The sequence below is a fragment of the Toxotes jaculatrix genome, chromosome 4 (assembly GCF_017976425.1).
Source record: "Toxotes jaculatrix isolate fToxJac2 chromosome 4, fToxJac2.pri, whole genome shotgun sequence".
Lineage (NCBI taxonomy): Eukaryota > Metazoa > Chordata > Actinopteri > Toxotidae > Toxotes > Toxotes jaculatrix.
Window position 1 is genome coordinate 25,289,326 of NC_054397.1, and position 13,035 is coordinate 25,302,360.

The 13,035-nt window shown below is 37.7% G+C and overlaps 1 protein-coding gene across 1 annotated transcript; it reads left to right on the forward strand.

The window, feature by feature from the left end:
- The first annotated feature begins 25 nt into the window (after positions 1-25).
- zmp:0000001082 (integrin alpha-D) lies at positions 26-12,961 on the forward strand. Its single transcript, XM_041036835.1, has 31 exons — positions 26-147; positions 1,163-1,280; positions 1,516-1,607; positions 1,773-1,855; positions 1,976-2,090; positions 2,209-2,339; positions 2,441-2,583; positions 2,801-2,951; positions 3,251-3,386; positions 3,472-3,545; positions 3,901-4,018; positions 4,362-4,504; positions 5,143-5,289; positions 5,378-5,575; positions 5,927-6,057; positions 6,630-6,787; positions 6,880-7,043; positions 7,691-7,807; positions 8,441-8,511; positions 8,594-8,735; positions 9,182-9,280; positions 9,425-9,510; positions 9,640-9,720; positions 9,881-9,956; positions 10,665-10,772; positions 10,863-10,901; positions 11,009-11,113; positions 11,208-11,321; positions 11,406-11,477; positions 11,584-11,694; positions 11,872-12,961. Exons 1-31 carry the CDS (start codon positions 99-101, stop codon positions 12,043-12,045), a joined length of 3,546 nt encoding a protein of 1,181 aa, XP_040892769.1. The 5' UTR covers positions 26-98; the 3' UTR covers positions 12,046-12,961.
- The last annotated feature ends 74 nt before the right edge of the window (positions 12,962-13,035 follow it).

Here is a 13,035-nt window from a genome sequence, read left to right on the forward strand (position 1 = left end):
GCCCTCATTTAAAAAGCACACAGGAAGTGTTGCAAAGGCATGTGTCTCAAACACCACAAGCACCACTGCTGTGAGAGTAGAGAAGAGTGATGTGAAAGATGCAAGGGCAGGGTCGCATTTTCCTGTTCAGCTACGTGGTGGCTGTTGGTAAGATCTAAAATTTTACTATATTTATGAGACTCCTATATTTAAAGAAAGGTAGGAGTGCTTCATATGTGTGTGGGGACATGCATGAGTGATTTTTTGGGCTTGAGATGTTATAGCTAACTGATTTTTTTTTTGTAAAACAACAAAAAAATATATATATATATTTATATATTTTATTTTCTCTGAAGCTGTAAAGCTTTATGAGGGCACTTTTAACTTGAATATTCACAATTTTACAAATTTAATCATATTTTATTTATAATATTCAATTTTTTAAGTCTCTGTGAGCCAGGATGGGTGTGGAACCACAGATTCATACAAAGTGCATTTTGAGTTCATGCAGCTTCATGCCAATTTGCAGCTTCTTGTTAAGACATTAATTCCAACAGTCTACAGTGAAACTAGTCTTTACAGAAGAAATACTTAATGAATAGTTATCCAGAGTAACCAGCAAATTTATTTGAAAGAAACCTTTTTTTTTTTTTTAGCCCAGAGCACTCGGTACACTGTTCTCGGTACTGTTCACGCCTAAAGCTTTGGCAAAGGGAAAGGGGAGGGGGAGGAGACACCAAAGTGTCTCTGCATTTCTTTGTTTCTTATGATAGGACTGAACAACCCAACCATCTGGTAATATGCTGTCCCCTGTTTATTTGGAGTATGAATTCAACAGTTCTCAAATATGTTCAATGCATGTTCAAGAAATAAATATAAATATACACGTGTTAACAATGCATTATTTATACTTGAGGTATTATTAAATCTGAAGTGTGAGTTGTGCAGAAACAATATATAGTAGATATAGTAGACCACTGTCATGAAAAACAAGTGTAGTGGTGAATGTTTGGCAGGGTGTGATCATTTTTAAAATATCACATTGTTTCTAAAACAGTAATCATTTGTTTTCTTCTAAAGTTCTTGTTATTTATCTTTTTATTAATTTAAAATAAGCTGCTATGTATTTAGTTTAAAACATGAAAAACTTAAACATGCAATTTTTCTTTTTTTCAAATTACAGCCATCCCTGTTTCTTTGGCTTTCAACATTGATACAACAAATCCTGATGTCGATGTTGGTGAACAAAAAGATTTCTTTGGATACAAAGTGCTTCAGTTCAAGTCTACCTCGAAAAAAGGGTAAGTTTGCATTTGAAACTTGGTGGTTCTGTGGATATTTATAATGGCTGTCGTTTCCAAACGCCTTCTTACACATGAAGTGGATGGAAGATTATTCTGGTTTACTTCACCAGAAGCTGATGTGAACATCAGTTACACATTGTGGTTTGTCGCTTTACATCCTGTGACTAATGTTTCCGTGCCATCACAAAACGATCACTTAGTACTGTTAACTTGTCGTTGTCTTCATCCACAGGTTAATTGTCACTGCACCTCTACAACGGGATGGATCTGGGGGAATATGCATTCTTGTCAAAAACCAAAATGCCACGTGCTTCAGACAAGAAAGTACGTAAATATAGAAGTTAATATTATACAATTGATCACACGATTAAAAATGGAAAAAGTAGTTTCCAGCACTACAGAAACATGAAATAAAAACGTTTCACAATGTAAATCTAACTCTTTGTGCCTTTGTATAGTGCCAATGAAATGGTTCTGCTTCTGTTGTAGATATATCTCACAATGAACAAAAACTACCAGTCAAGCATCTTGGTCTGTCGATAGCTCCAGACTCTACAGGCTCCCATTTCACTGTAAGAAAATCACAAAGCTCAATAAGTTCAATAAAATCAATAATACACTTTTTGTGACTCAAAGTCAAACAAATCATTGTGATTGATCAAATTTCTTTCACATCTTATGTTCTCATTTAGGTTTGCAGCCCAAGTGTAGCCCATGAATGTAATAAGAACTCCTACTTAAACAGCATGTGTTACAATATCACAGATGATCTTCAGGAAGTCTCCTCTTCCACACCTGCTTTCCAAGGTAAAAAAATGTTTAGAGACTATAAATTTCTCAGTGGTTATAACATCTGGTTCTGAAAATAAAAATATTTCGGTGTTTTTGTCCTGACAAAATAATTATTTAATTATTTATTTTTCAGAATGCACAAAAGACACTGTGGACCTCGTCTTTCTTTTTGATGGATCAGGGAGTATGACTGGAGACGAGTTTGCAAAAAATAAAGATTTCATAATGGACATAATAAACAGGCTTAAGAACACGTCAATCAAGGTCAGTGCACCACTGCAACATGGAAGCATTCATAGCATTTCTTTGTTGAATTATGTAATGTCATCTAAATTCTGTATTATGTCGTCTCTTTTGTTTTCCAGTTTGCAGCAGTTCAGTTCTCATCAGATTACAGGAAGGTCTTTGACTTCAATGACTATGAAGCTGGTACCGCTCTTGATAAACTTCAGAGAGAACCCCACATGAAGACTCTCACCAACACACACAAAGCCCTCAAATTTGTGTTGTAAGTTCAGTCACATGATGCACACAGCTCTCAAAGTCTTGAAACACTTCTTCAAGAAATAACCTTAAAATAACTCCCAATAACAAGAACTGCCACAGTACCACAGGAAGACTATGGGCATCTTATTTGTTGAAGTAATAAATGTTAATGTATTCATATGTATAAACAGTTTGGTTTATTCTGAGCATCACACGTGCTATTTTTACATTTGTTTCAGGGAAGACATCTTGGAAAACCCACATGCAGGCGCCTCTTCTGGTGCAACCAAAGTTCTGGTACTAATCACAGATGGAGATCCCAGTGACAGCGACAGATTTGGGATTATTAAACGATATGATGCTAAAAACATCATTCGCTTTGTCATTGGGGTAAGGGATGTGATACAACATGTCTCATTATTCAGTCTTACTTGTCAACTCATGGACCTGTTCTGTCCTATGTGGATGATACAGTGATATTTCTCAGAGAAAAACAATTGTTCAGACATTGTTTTACCAGCATGTGAACAATCTCATACTTTAAGTAGTACTGTAACAATCATGGCCAAGCTCTGATTGTGAAACTTTTATTGATTCCAGCGAGTGATTGAGTTCAACATTGTGCTGTTTGTCTTTCTGACATCAGACTTGGAGGTACTTCATCATTTCAAGCAGCATTTTGCTTTCAGGTCAAAGCTGCCAAGCTGGATAAATTTGAGGACATCGCTTCAAAACCAACAGACAAATATGCCTTCAAAATCGAGAACTATAACGGACTCACAGGAATACTGGAAAACTTTCAAATAAAGATCTTTAAAATAGAAGGTGATGTTCAATTTTTTTCTCTCTTTGGTTGATAATGTTAATGCAAAAAACATGAAAAAAGAACTAATTTATGTCTCACATTTAGGCTCCAGTGGGACTCGGGCAGGAGACATTACTAAAGAAATGTCTCAGAGTGGATTCAGTGCTGTCTTCTATGACGTGAGTGAAGTCAAAATCAACATCTTTAACCCATAACAATATTAAATCATCACAGTGATTTCTAACTGTTCATTCATACAAGTGAAAATAAACAATATCTTTAGACAGAAAAGTCTTCGATGAAGAATGTATGAGAATAGTTTAAAGTATGAAAAAAGTCAGGTTGGAGACAACAGGGTTTCTGCTTATTTGAACTCTTACTTGCTGCCTCACTGGACCAACCAAAATCAATCAAAGCAGTCTAACTGCAGCAAGTGGGATTGAGCCATTGATCTGTTAACTCCCAGCATAACTGCAGGTGGGTAGTACCACTCCTGTCTGTGCTCTGACCAGACTTGCATATTTCTGTTAACAGGATACCCTGGTCCTGGGGTCAGTGGGATCAAACAACTGGCGGGGCTCCCTCCAAGAGCTCCGTGGACAAACAGAAACACAAATTGAAGACCCACACATGCAGAGTGCCTCTTACATGGGTAAACTCATTTCTCTCTCTACAGATTACCTGCTCCTTTTATTCAAAGGATTTTTGATGTGGCTTGAGATATGCAGAGGTAAATGATCAGATCAGTTTCCAGTTTAAATGATGGGTAAAAATAGGTTTGTATTGTAAATATAGCAAATAGATGCATGGGATCATAAACTCAGTGAAAAGGTATCTACAGTTGCTTCAAAGTAAGACACACACAATCGCTTCTTGTGAAGTGAACATAATTTTATATTTGTCCTTAAACTAAAGGCTGCCATCACTGAAGTACAACGCTTTGATGTTAGTGAACATTTAGTGGATTATGTCATATGTGACTGTCACTGTTGCAGGATACTCTATTGCTGTCGGACAGAAGAATAACGCTCCTCTATACTTCACGGGTGCACCAAGATTTGAGCACACAGGACAGGTTGTACTTTTCACACACAATGGCAACAACTGGATCACAGCTCAGAGACTAAACGGAGACCAGGTTGGCAACTGTCTTGAGAACATTTTTTTAAAAATCTGATTTATCATACATATCTTAACCAGAAATAAAACTGTTAAAGCTTTGCTTGTTTGAACTTCAATCCATCATTGCAAGTTAGGAAAAGCGTTTTTGTTAGGCCACCATTAGAGCCAGTGGCAATCATTTTTAGGACATTTCTCATTATACTGGTTGATACTTGAAGAACTGTCCAAGATGCAGGTTTACTTTTACATTTGAAATAGATAACATTGCTAGAATCCCTCACGTTTGTATCTACTGTAAAGAGACTTCGGGTCTTGCAAAGTCACTCAAAAAGCTCAGTTAACCTACTTCTTTGAAAGGCAGTTGGGTCCCGATTATATTTTTGCCTTGCAGCAATCAAGTATATTTCACATGCAAAATTCAGCTTGTTGCACCTTTATGAAAATGTGCAAATGCACAGTTCAGTGGTTACAGAGAGGAAACCAGAGAACTTCCTTGCAGTTTTGTTCGAAAAAAAAAACTGTGAGAAAACAACAGAGTTGTCTGAAGCACAATAAATAGCTATCCTAACTAAAAAATGGTTTAGGGAGTGCATCTTTTTAGTGCACCTTTTTAGTTTCAGTTATGTAAATCCTCTTTTGTCCACATATTTTCAGATTGGTTCCTACTTTGGTGCAGAGCTGTGCTCAGTAGATATCAACTCAGATAGTACCACTGACTTCCTGCTGGTGGGAGCTCCACTGTTTTACCAGCCTCAGGAGAAGAGAGAAGGCCAGATCTACGTCTACTCACTGACTGATGAGGTGGGAGCAGCTTTCATCAGGTTACTGAGAGAAAATGAATGCAGTTGTTTTCTTTCTTCTTAATCAATTATGGTTTTAATTCCCACAGATGCAACTGAAACGTGAACTGAATGTAACAGTGGCATCCATGGGTAGATTTGGCACCACCATATCCAGCCTTGCAGATCTGAATGGAGATGGACTCCGAGATGTTGCTGTTGGAGCTCCCCTTGAGGATGATAACAAGGGGGCTGTGTACATCTACCTTGGTGACAGACGCACAGGGATACGCAGCACTTTCAGCCAGGTGAGTCGTACACAAGGTAATTCATAGTGCATCAAGCCTCTGCAGTGGATTAGGTATTACAGTATCCTCAGGTCAAATCCAGCTGGACACTATTGTTGCATCTCTCTCTCTCAAAAACTGATTTCTGAATGAAACTTGAAAGTCGTCTTTTGAAGGTTGTGACTTGAGGATAAAATTATCATTAGGATATTTTTCAATGATTTCATTATTTAACTTCAAAAACCCTTGCGTTGAACATTTACTAAAATAACTGTAAAAATGCAGCATTTGTCTCCACAGTCTCTCTAATGAGTACCTTACAATATGTGAGCAAGTCATACACAGTTTCAGCTGATAAATCTGTTATTCCAGAGAATCATGGGACAGAACATAAAACCTGGGCTGAGATTCTTTGGACAAGCCATTGATGGGGACATTGACCTCGGAGATGACGCACTCCCAGATATTGCGATCGGATCACAGGGCACTGCTGTTGTCTTAAGGTATGGATATTATGTACGCTATGTTTATGGTTAAATGTGTGAAACTGCAAACCCCAATGCCTCTCAAATTCTCAGGCTACATCCCCCTGTGCAGTTTTCCCAACAAAAGAGAATCTACCAAGTACTAGGAGACAACACACAAACCAGACCAATCAACATGTATTGTTTGTGGCACATGATGAGGCTCTACATGACACACCTTTTGAAGCTCCAAAACCTCATTTTATCTTTAACTAGATGTTAAAGATAAAACAAATCAGAGTAACACGTTTTATAATAAACAAAGGTATAAAACATTTTGTCCTCACTTTTTTAACAACCTGATTTCAAATTATAAGTCAGTTGAAATTGCTACATTTTTAGTTTGAAAACAAAAGAAAAACACCAGTGACATCTCATCAAGCAGTGTTTTCATCTGAACACGTGAGGAGAAATTAGCCAACCATCTCCTACACAACCTACTAAAAGTGGCTTCTGCTCAAACAAAGCAGACTGGTGACTTCATGCATTAGTGTACCATCATCCTGTAGAAATCAGAAGTCTAACAATTCATATTAATGACTGCCTTTCAGGTCCAGGCCTGTCTTTAATGTCATGGCACGTCTGTCTTTTCAACCTGAGGAGATCAGCATTGAGAAAATTGATTGCTGGAGCAAAACAGATGAAAGTGTACCCATGGTTAACTTAGCAGCCTGCTTTAAAATGGTTGAAACAACAAAGAGCAAAGCAGGTAGGGACCAGAGCCAATAATGAGATTTATTAACAGATGCTAATACTGTACACCCTGTCAAAGTGTTTTAATCCTGCTGTATGTATTTGCAGGGAGAAGAGGCCCAGGACTGAACATATCATACATACTCAGTGTTGATCACATGAGACAAACGTATCGAGGTTTCTTCGGAAATGACAAGAAAGCAAAGAATTTTACTTCTACCTTCAAGCTGTTGGGGGAAGAAACTTGCTTCCACTACAACATCTCCATGCCAGTATGTAAATAAATTAATATTCACTCTCTACAATTTAACTTTATGTATATAAGCAGCCATCATCTCTCTGTATATCTATAAATATCGCCCATGTCTCTATACCTCAGCTAGTTATTTTCCAACTTTTCTTCCATTATCCTACACACACTTTAAATCCAAGAGAGTTTTATAAAGCATGTCAACTGTAATCATTAACTTTCGTTGACATGATTAACATGATCAACCAGGTAACTGAGGGCAACGGCTGTGCACATCATTTTCTTTGTCATGTGTCCAACCAAAGTACCTCCTACAGCTCCACATTCTTAATTAGAAAACAAGAAGTTTGGCTGTGATCACCCACATGATGATTGTTTGTGTTGTCTTTGGATCATTACTAGGATCATGTTCATGTGGCAAAATAAAGATTAAGTGGACATATCTTTCATTTCTAGGTCATCAGCTGTTACTTTTGTATGTAAAACAATCAAATCCAACTGAATTTAAAAATTAAAACCAAATAGCTATACCAATGTGAAAACACAACACTAAAAACTAAACTTCCTCTGAGAAAAACTCTCCATGAGATTCCCCAAGCATGTGTCCTGTCTGTGCTGTTTGAACATTTCTTCAACAATATGCAGATGACTCTTCTTTTTTCCTTGTAGATATGTGTGAAAGACACATTATCACCCATCAGCATCAAACTGAGCTTTTCCCAAGTCGACAGTGAGCATGCGAGCGCTGTCCTGAATATGGACAGCAAAAGGCAGGCTGTTGTTGAGGTATGTTGTCACTACAACAGAAGGCTGATGCAGTAAAATGAAATTTTATCCTTACAGACTTCATGTTCACATTTGTGTTTACATAAGGAAAAGAATCACAGCTATGCACACTGCTAGGCACACGCACACAGGGGGATGTGAAATGGAAGGATGAAATTATGACTTTTGGGAATCTCCGATGTTGCCATGTTCTCCTCTTAGTTTAGCGTGTTTTAACAGTTCATTCACTCAAAACAACCATCTCACACACACACGGCCACACTAATTAAAACTCAAATATGAGCTAGTGAAACTTTAAAGTCTCTCAGAAGAGTAAATGTCTCTAATTTATAGTTGTGCTATCGATCTATGATATGTACATGTATGTACTTTTATCATGAACTTTGCACCTGATCTGGTTATTAACTTTGAACCCTACTAAAGATGTTAAATATCTCCGTGGCTTAGATAGACATCATCATCACCTCTGAGACCAGTAAGAGTACTTCAAAGAACTGTTCTTTTTCAACTTGCAAAACTTATGTTTGTCTGTCTGGTTGTTTGTCTGGTCCAAAGGAACCATGTGTTGTGTACACCATTTTTTCAGGCTTGCTCTGTATTTTCAAACATGCAGCAATTCTTGTTTTTTTCCAGGTTCCCTTTGAAAAGAAGTGTGCAAAAAATGACACCTGTATTGCCGAACTTGAGGTGGATTTCAACTTCACGTATGTATATCTGACAAACACAGCAAAGCAGCTGGAATATTACCATCATGACCAAATCTAAGAGGTTCTCTGTCTCTCTTAGGACCCCAGTGTTACTGATAAAAGAAGACAACTACTTCAATGTGTCTGTAAAACTGTCCAATCATGGCGATGACTCGTACAACACCAGCCTTACAATGTACTATCCTCTAGGCCTCTCCTTCTCTCGGATGGCGCTTACAGAGGTAACTTAAACATGAAAAATCCATATCATGTCCCAACATTGATCTACAATCAGTGGCCACCACAAAATATTCTCATGAACTCATGAGTCATCTCAAGATGGTTTTACAAACATGGCAATGAGTTCATTGTCCTCCACCGCAGAATTTGGGATGAGATAGAACAAGACATTTTCATAAAAGTGCAGCCAACATGTTATAGTTGTCATAGTTTTTGTTAACCCCTGTTCCTGTAACTTAAACTCAGAAAAAGAGAACAGAAATGGAAAGAGAACAGAAATTTTCTGGAGGATCTGAAACCCAGCCAGGATCTGTAGGTTGTCAAGGGGAAAATGTTCCACTGCATCACTGCATCAAACTCTGAGAACTAAGGCCATTTTAAACTCTCAAACTCTTATTCCAGAGGGTCTCAGCTCATCCTGGTTTGTGCATGTTTTTTCTTAAAACAGGCGACGAGACCAACGGTCCACTACTGTTACGGTAAAAAGGAAGAACTTGACAAAACTGTCTGTAGCATCAGCCTTCCTGTATATCGCAGCAGATCTTCTGTGAGTCATACTGCACCCAGACACCTTAACAGAAGTGAAATGTCATAAATGATGAAGTGTTACCAACTTCTTTTATGGCCTTGGTGGTTTCTCCCATGCAGAAATTTTCTCTAACTCTAACAACACTGTCTTTTTTCTGTAAAGGCAACATTTACAGCTTCTTTTGGAATTCCACTTAATTCTGAGTACGAGTGGAATGACACAGCCTCTGTGACCATTTCTGGAAGAAGGTAGAGGCTTTCTCATGTAATCCAACACAAAACAAAGCCAAATATTCTCTCAGTATTATCAAAGTATTATTTATTATCATTATATATTTCATGTTCAATATTCATAACAAATGCTTTTCATATCCTCAGTGACAATGCAAACACCACCAAGACCAGTTCCCTGACCAAAAACATCCCAGTACAATTTGAAATTAAAATTGCAATAACAGTGTAAGTATCACTATTCATATAATAGCATTTTCTAACTACACTTCTTATATGTCTCCATTAATTTTTATTATTTGATTAATTAAATATGTGTATTGTTCAGTCAATAGTTATATTAGCCCACAGCTAACTTCATATTGTGATCATCGTGTATTCTTTCCAGGAGAGAAGACTCCACCACCTATCTGAACTTCACAGAAGAGGATTCTGAACCTAAAAGCATGACGATTATATATGAGGTGAGGCAGTAAATGATTGTGTAACAAGCAGACATCAGGATAACTGATGATAACTGATGATCTAGTCATTAAGTACAAGTTCAGTAAAGGTGCAATTTTAAAGCTGCGTGCATAGATTCTTTTGGGCACATGGGGGGCAGCTGACCCAGCTCAAAACACCACTGACACATTCAATGTTGTTGTCTCACTGGACGTGGCGACTTTAATGACACTGACTCCTTCAGTGACTTATTATTCAAAAAAGCACCTAGTGACATATTCAATGAAGTAATCATCAGCCAGATAGAAACATGTATGAGCTGTGAATACACCCAACAACTAATGACTGATCCCCACTGTTTGTCCATGGGAACTTCTCCTCTTTTTTGTCTTAAATGATGTGACTGTTTTCCTCATTGTACACAAAGTTTCAAATTTTAGCCCAATTTTACGTCACCTTTTTGCTCTGTTTTGGTCTTCACCAACTTCCAGGTAAATTTAGCTTGCTCTTTAGTTGCTGAAGGCTCAACTAGGTTCACTAAGACATAATATGCTGCCTAGAGAGCATTAGAGGTTCTTGTAGGTGGAGTTTGTTACCTTTGGACAGAGCGAGACTTGCTTTTCCCTCAATCTTCTCATTTGACTTTTGGTGGGAAAATGAATAAACATATTTCCCAAACTGTTACATGATTATTTTCAAATGAACCAACTGTCTCTTACCATTCACAGATAACTAATCTTGGTGTGAAGGCGTTTCCTGCCAGTGTGTCTCTGTTCTTCCCAACTGAACTGGAACATAACTTTGAAATGATGAACTATAAAGTCTCTGTCCAGGAGGTAACCTGGTGATAGCCAGAACATTTACTTATACTGTTGCTGTGTATAAACTTGCAAAGTCTTAACGCTTACCTCTTTATCTCTTTTAAGAACAAAACTCAATGCAAAGTTTTTGGCATCAAATCTGAAGTAAGTCAAACATATCCAGTATAACAATATTGTTGCTGAACATGTATTGAAAGTACAAGAAATGAAAAAAAAATAAATAAATAAAATGAACTGCTGCTGTCTTACAGTGCCAAACTATTAGGTGCGACACTTTCATCCTGGAGAAAGAATCAACCACCCAATTTATATTGTCAGGACATGTACAATTTAAGAAACTCAAAGAGCTTGCAAAGGTATGTACCAACAACACACTCAGATAACATACACACCACATATACCAGTGAAAATGGTGAATATTGAATTAACTGACATACACTTTCTTTGCAGAATATTGACTTTCTAAAACGGTATACTGGAGACGGTGTGGAGGTTAAATTCAAAAGCTTTATAAAGATTGACTATAACAAGACACGATATGTGTTGGAGTCGCATAGACAAGAGGTATGATGAAGTCTAATGGCATCTCAAAGTTGCTGCTTTTAATGCTTTTCCATATACCTAATATATCATATTTATTAACCACAGAATAGTGGATCTGCACTGGAGAACTGTCATGAAACTGGCTTATGGAAAAACAACGATCCATCGATGAAAATGGTACATTCAGTCTCCACATAAACAGCCAGAACCACAAGACATTTTAGATCCACATTCATTAAGCTCAGGTCCCACTTTGAAAACTTGTATTTTTTTCTGCCAACAGACTGAAGTTCGGGTTGAGTTCATCATTCGCCCGCATAAACAGCTGATCATTTCAACTGGAGTTGGACTGGGATTATTGCTTCTGATCATAATTGCAGTCATCATGTTTAAGGTGAGAGTTGATTTTCACATTGAAGATTTTCAAACTAAACTAAAATTCCACCACATAAAATACACGCTAAAGGCTTCGACCTTCATATTCACAGCTTTTGCTTGAATGTGAGTAATTGAATTAAAAAGTATGGTTTCTACATTTGGTCTAATGATTTTTTCTTCTGTCTGTGACAAGTTGGGTTGCTTCAAGAGGAAAACGTTTGCTGAAGAAGAAGAGGAGGAAGAAGATGCTCTTCAGCAGTGCACCCCCGCTGATTCCACACCGACTTCAGATGAAAAAAAGCCTCTTAATGCTGATGAGTCAAATGGCAGCACCTCACTGGCTGATACAAAGGAGGATCTGGTGTAAAAACAAATTCACCACGATCAAAGTGGGCTGATATACGCTCAAATTATAAAGCATACAGCATGCACAGAGGGTCATTATTAGTGAAGAACGTCACTAAAAGAACAGTTCGGCATTTTGGGAAATACGCTTATTTGCTTCATTGCTGAGAGTTACATAAGAAGATTGATACCATTTTCTTGTACTTCTGCTGAATATGAAGCTGGAACCAGGTGATGGTTAGCTTAGCTTAACATAAACACGGGAAACAAAGGGGAGTACTAGCCTGGCCCTGTCCGAAGGAAAAAAAGTCTGTCAAGTCAAGTGAAATTTTATTTATAAAGCCCAACATCACAAATCACAGATTTACCTCAAGGGGCTTTATAGTCTATATTGCATATGGCACCCTTTGGCCTTAGACCATTGAACAGGATAAAGGAAAACTCCCTAAAATAAACAGTTAATGGAAAAAAATGGAGGAAACCTTAGGAACACCTGGGAAAGGGACAGACTACATACACAAGAGGCAAAACCAAACACACCATTCACCCATAACCACCGTATTCCAGCTGCTCTAAAGCTAACTGTTTATCATGTCATATCTCTTCTTTTATCCATCCAAAAACAGTCAATGGACAGTTTGCTTAGTTGTCATGGAGATGGCTGAGCAGGGAACTTGGGTCAAGTGATAACTGTAAAGAGGCTGGACATGAGACTCAATGAACTCCAGATGTCTGTTCATATGGTTATGGCATTGACTGGGAAAACATCGGGGTCATCCACCAGGAGTCAGGGGACATTTGATGACATGAAAACTCAACCTCAAACTCCATTTTCACGGGAAGACACTGAATTTATTTTTTCATCAAATCATGACATGGTGTTGCTTTATATGGTGAACCTTAATGTTAAATTTACAGGCATGTTCACGCTATGGTAGGAAAAACGTCACATAAAAGTTCACCCATTTAAGGGCAAAATTCTCCTTCAGGACTGCAGAGACCCCAGTTTTAA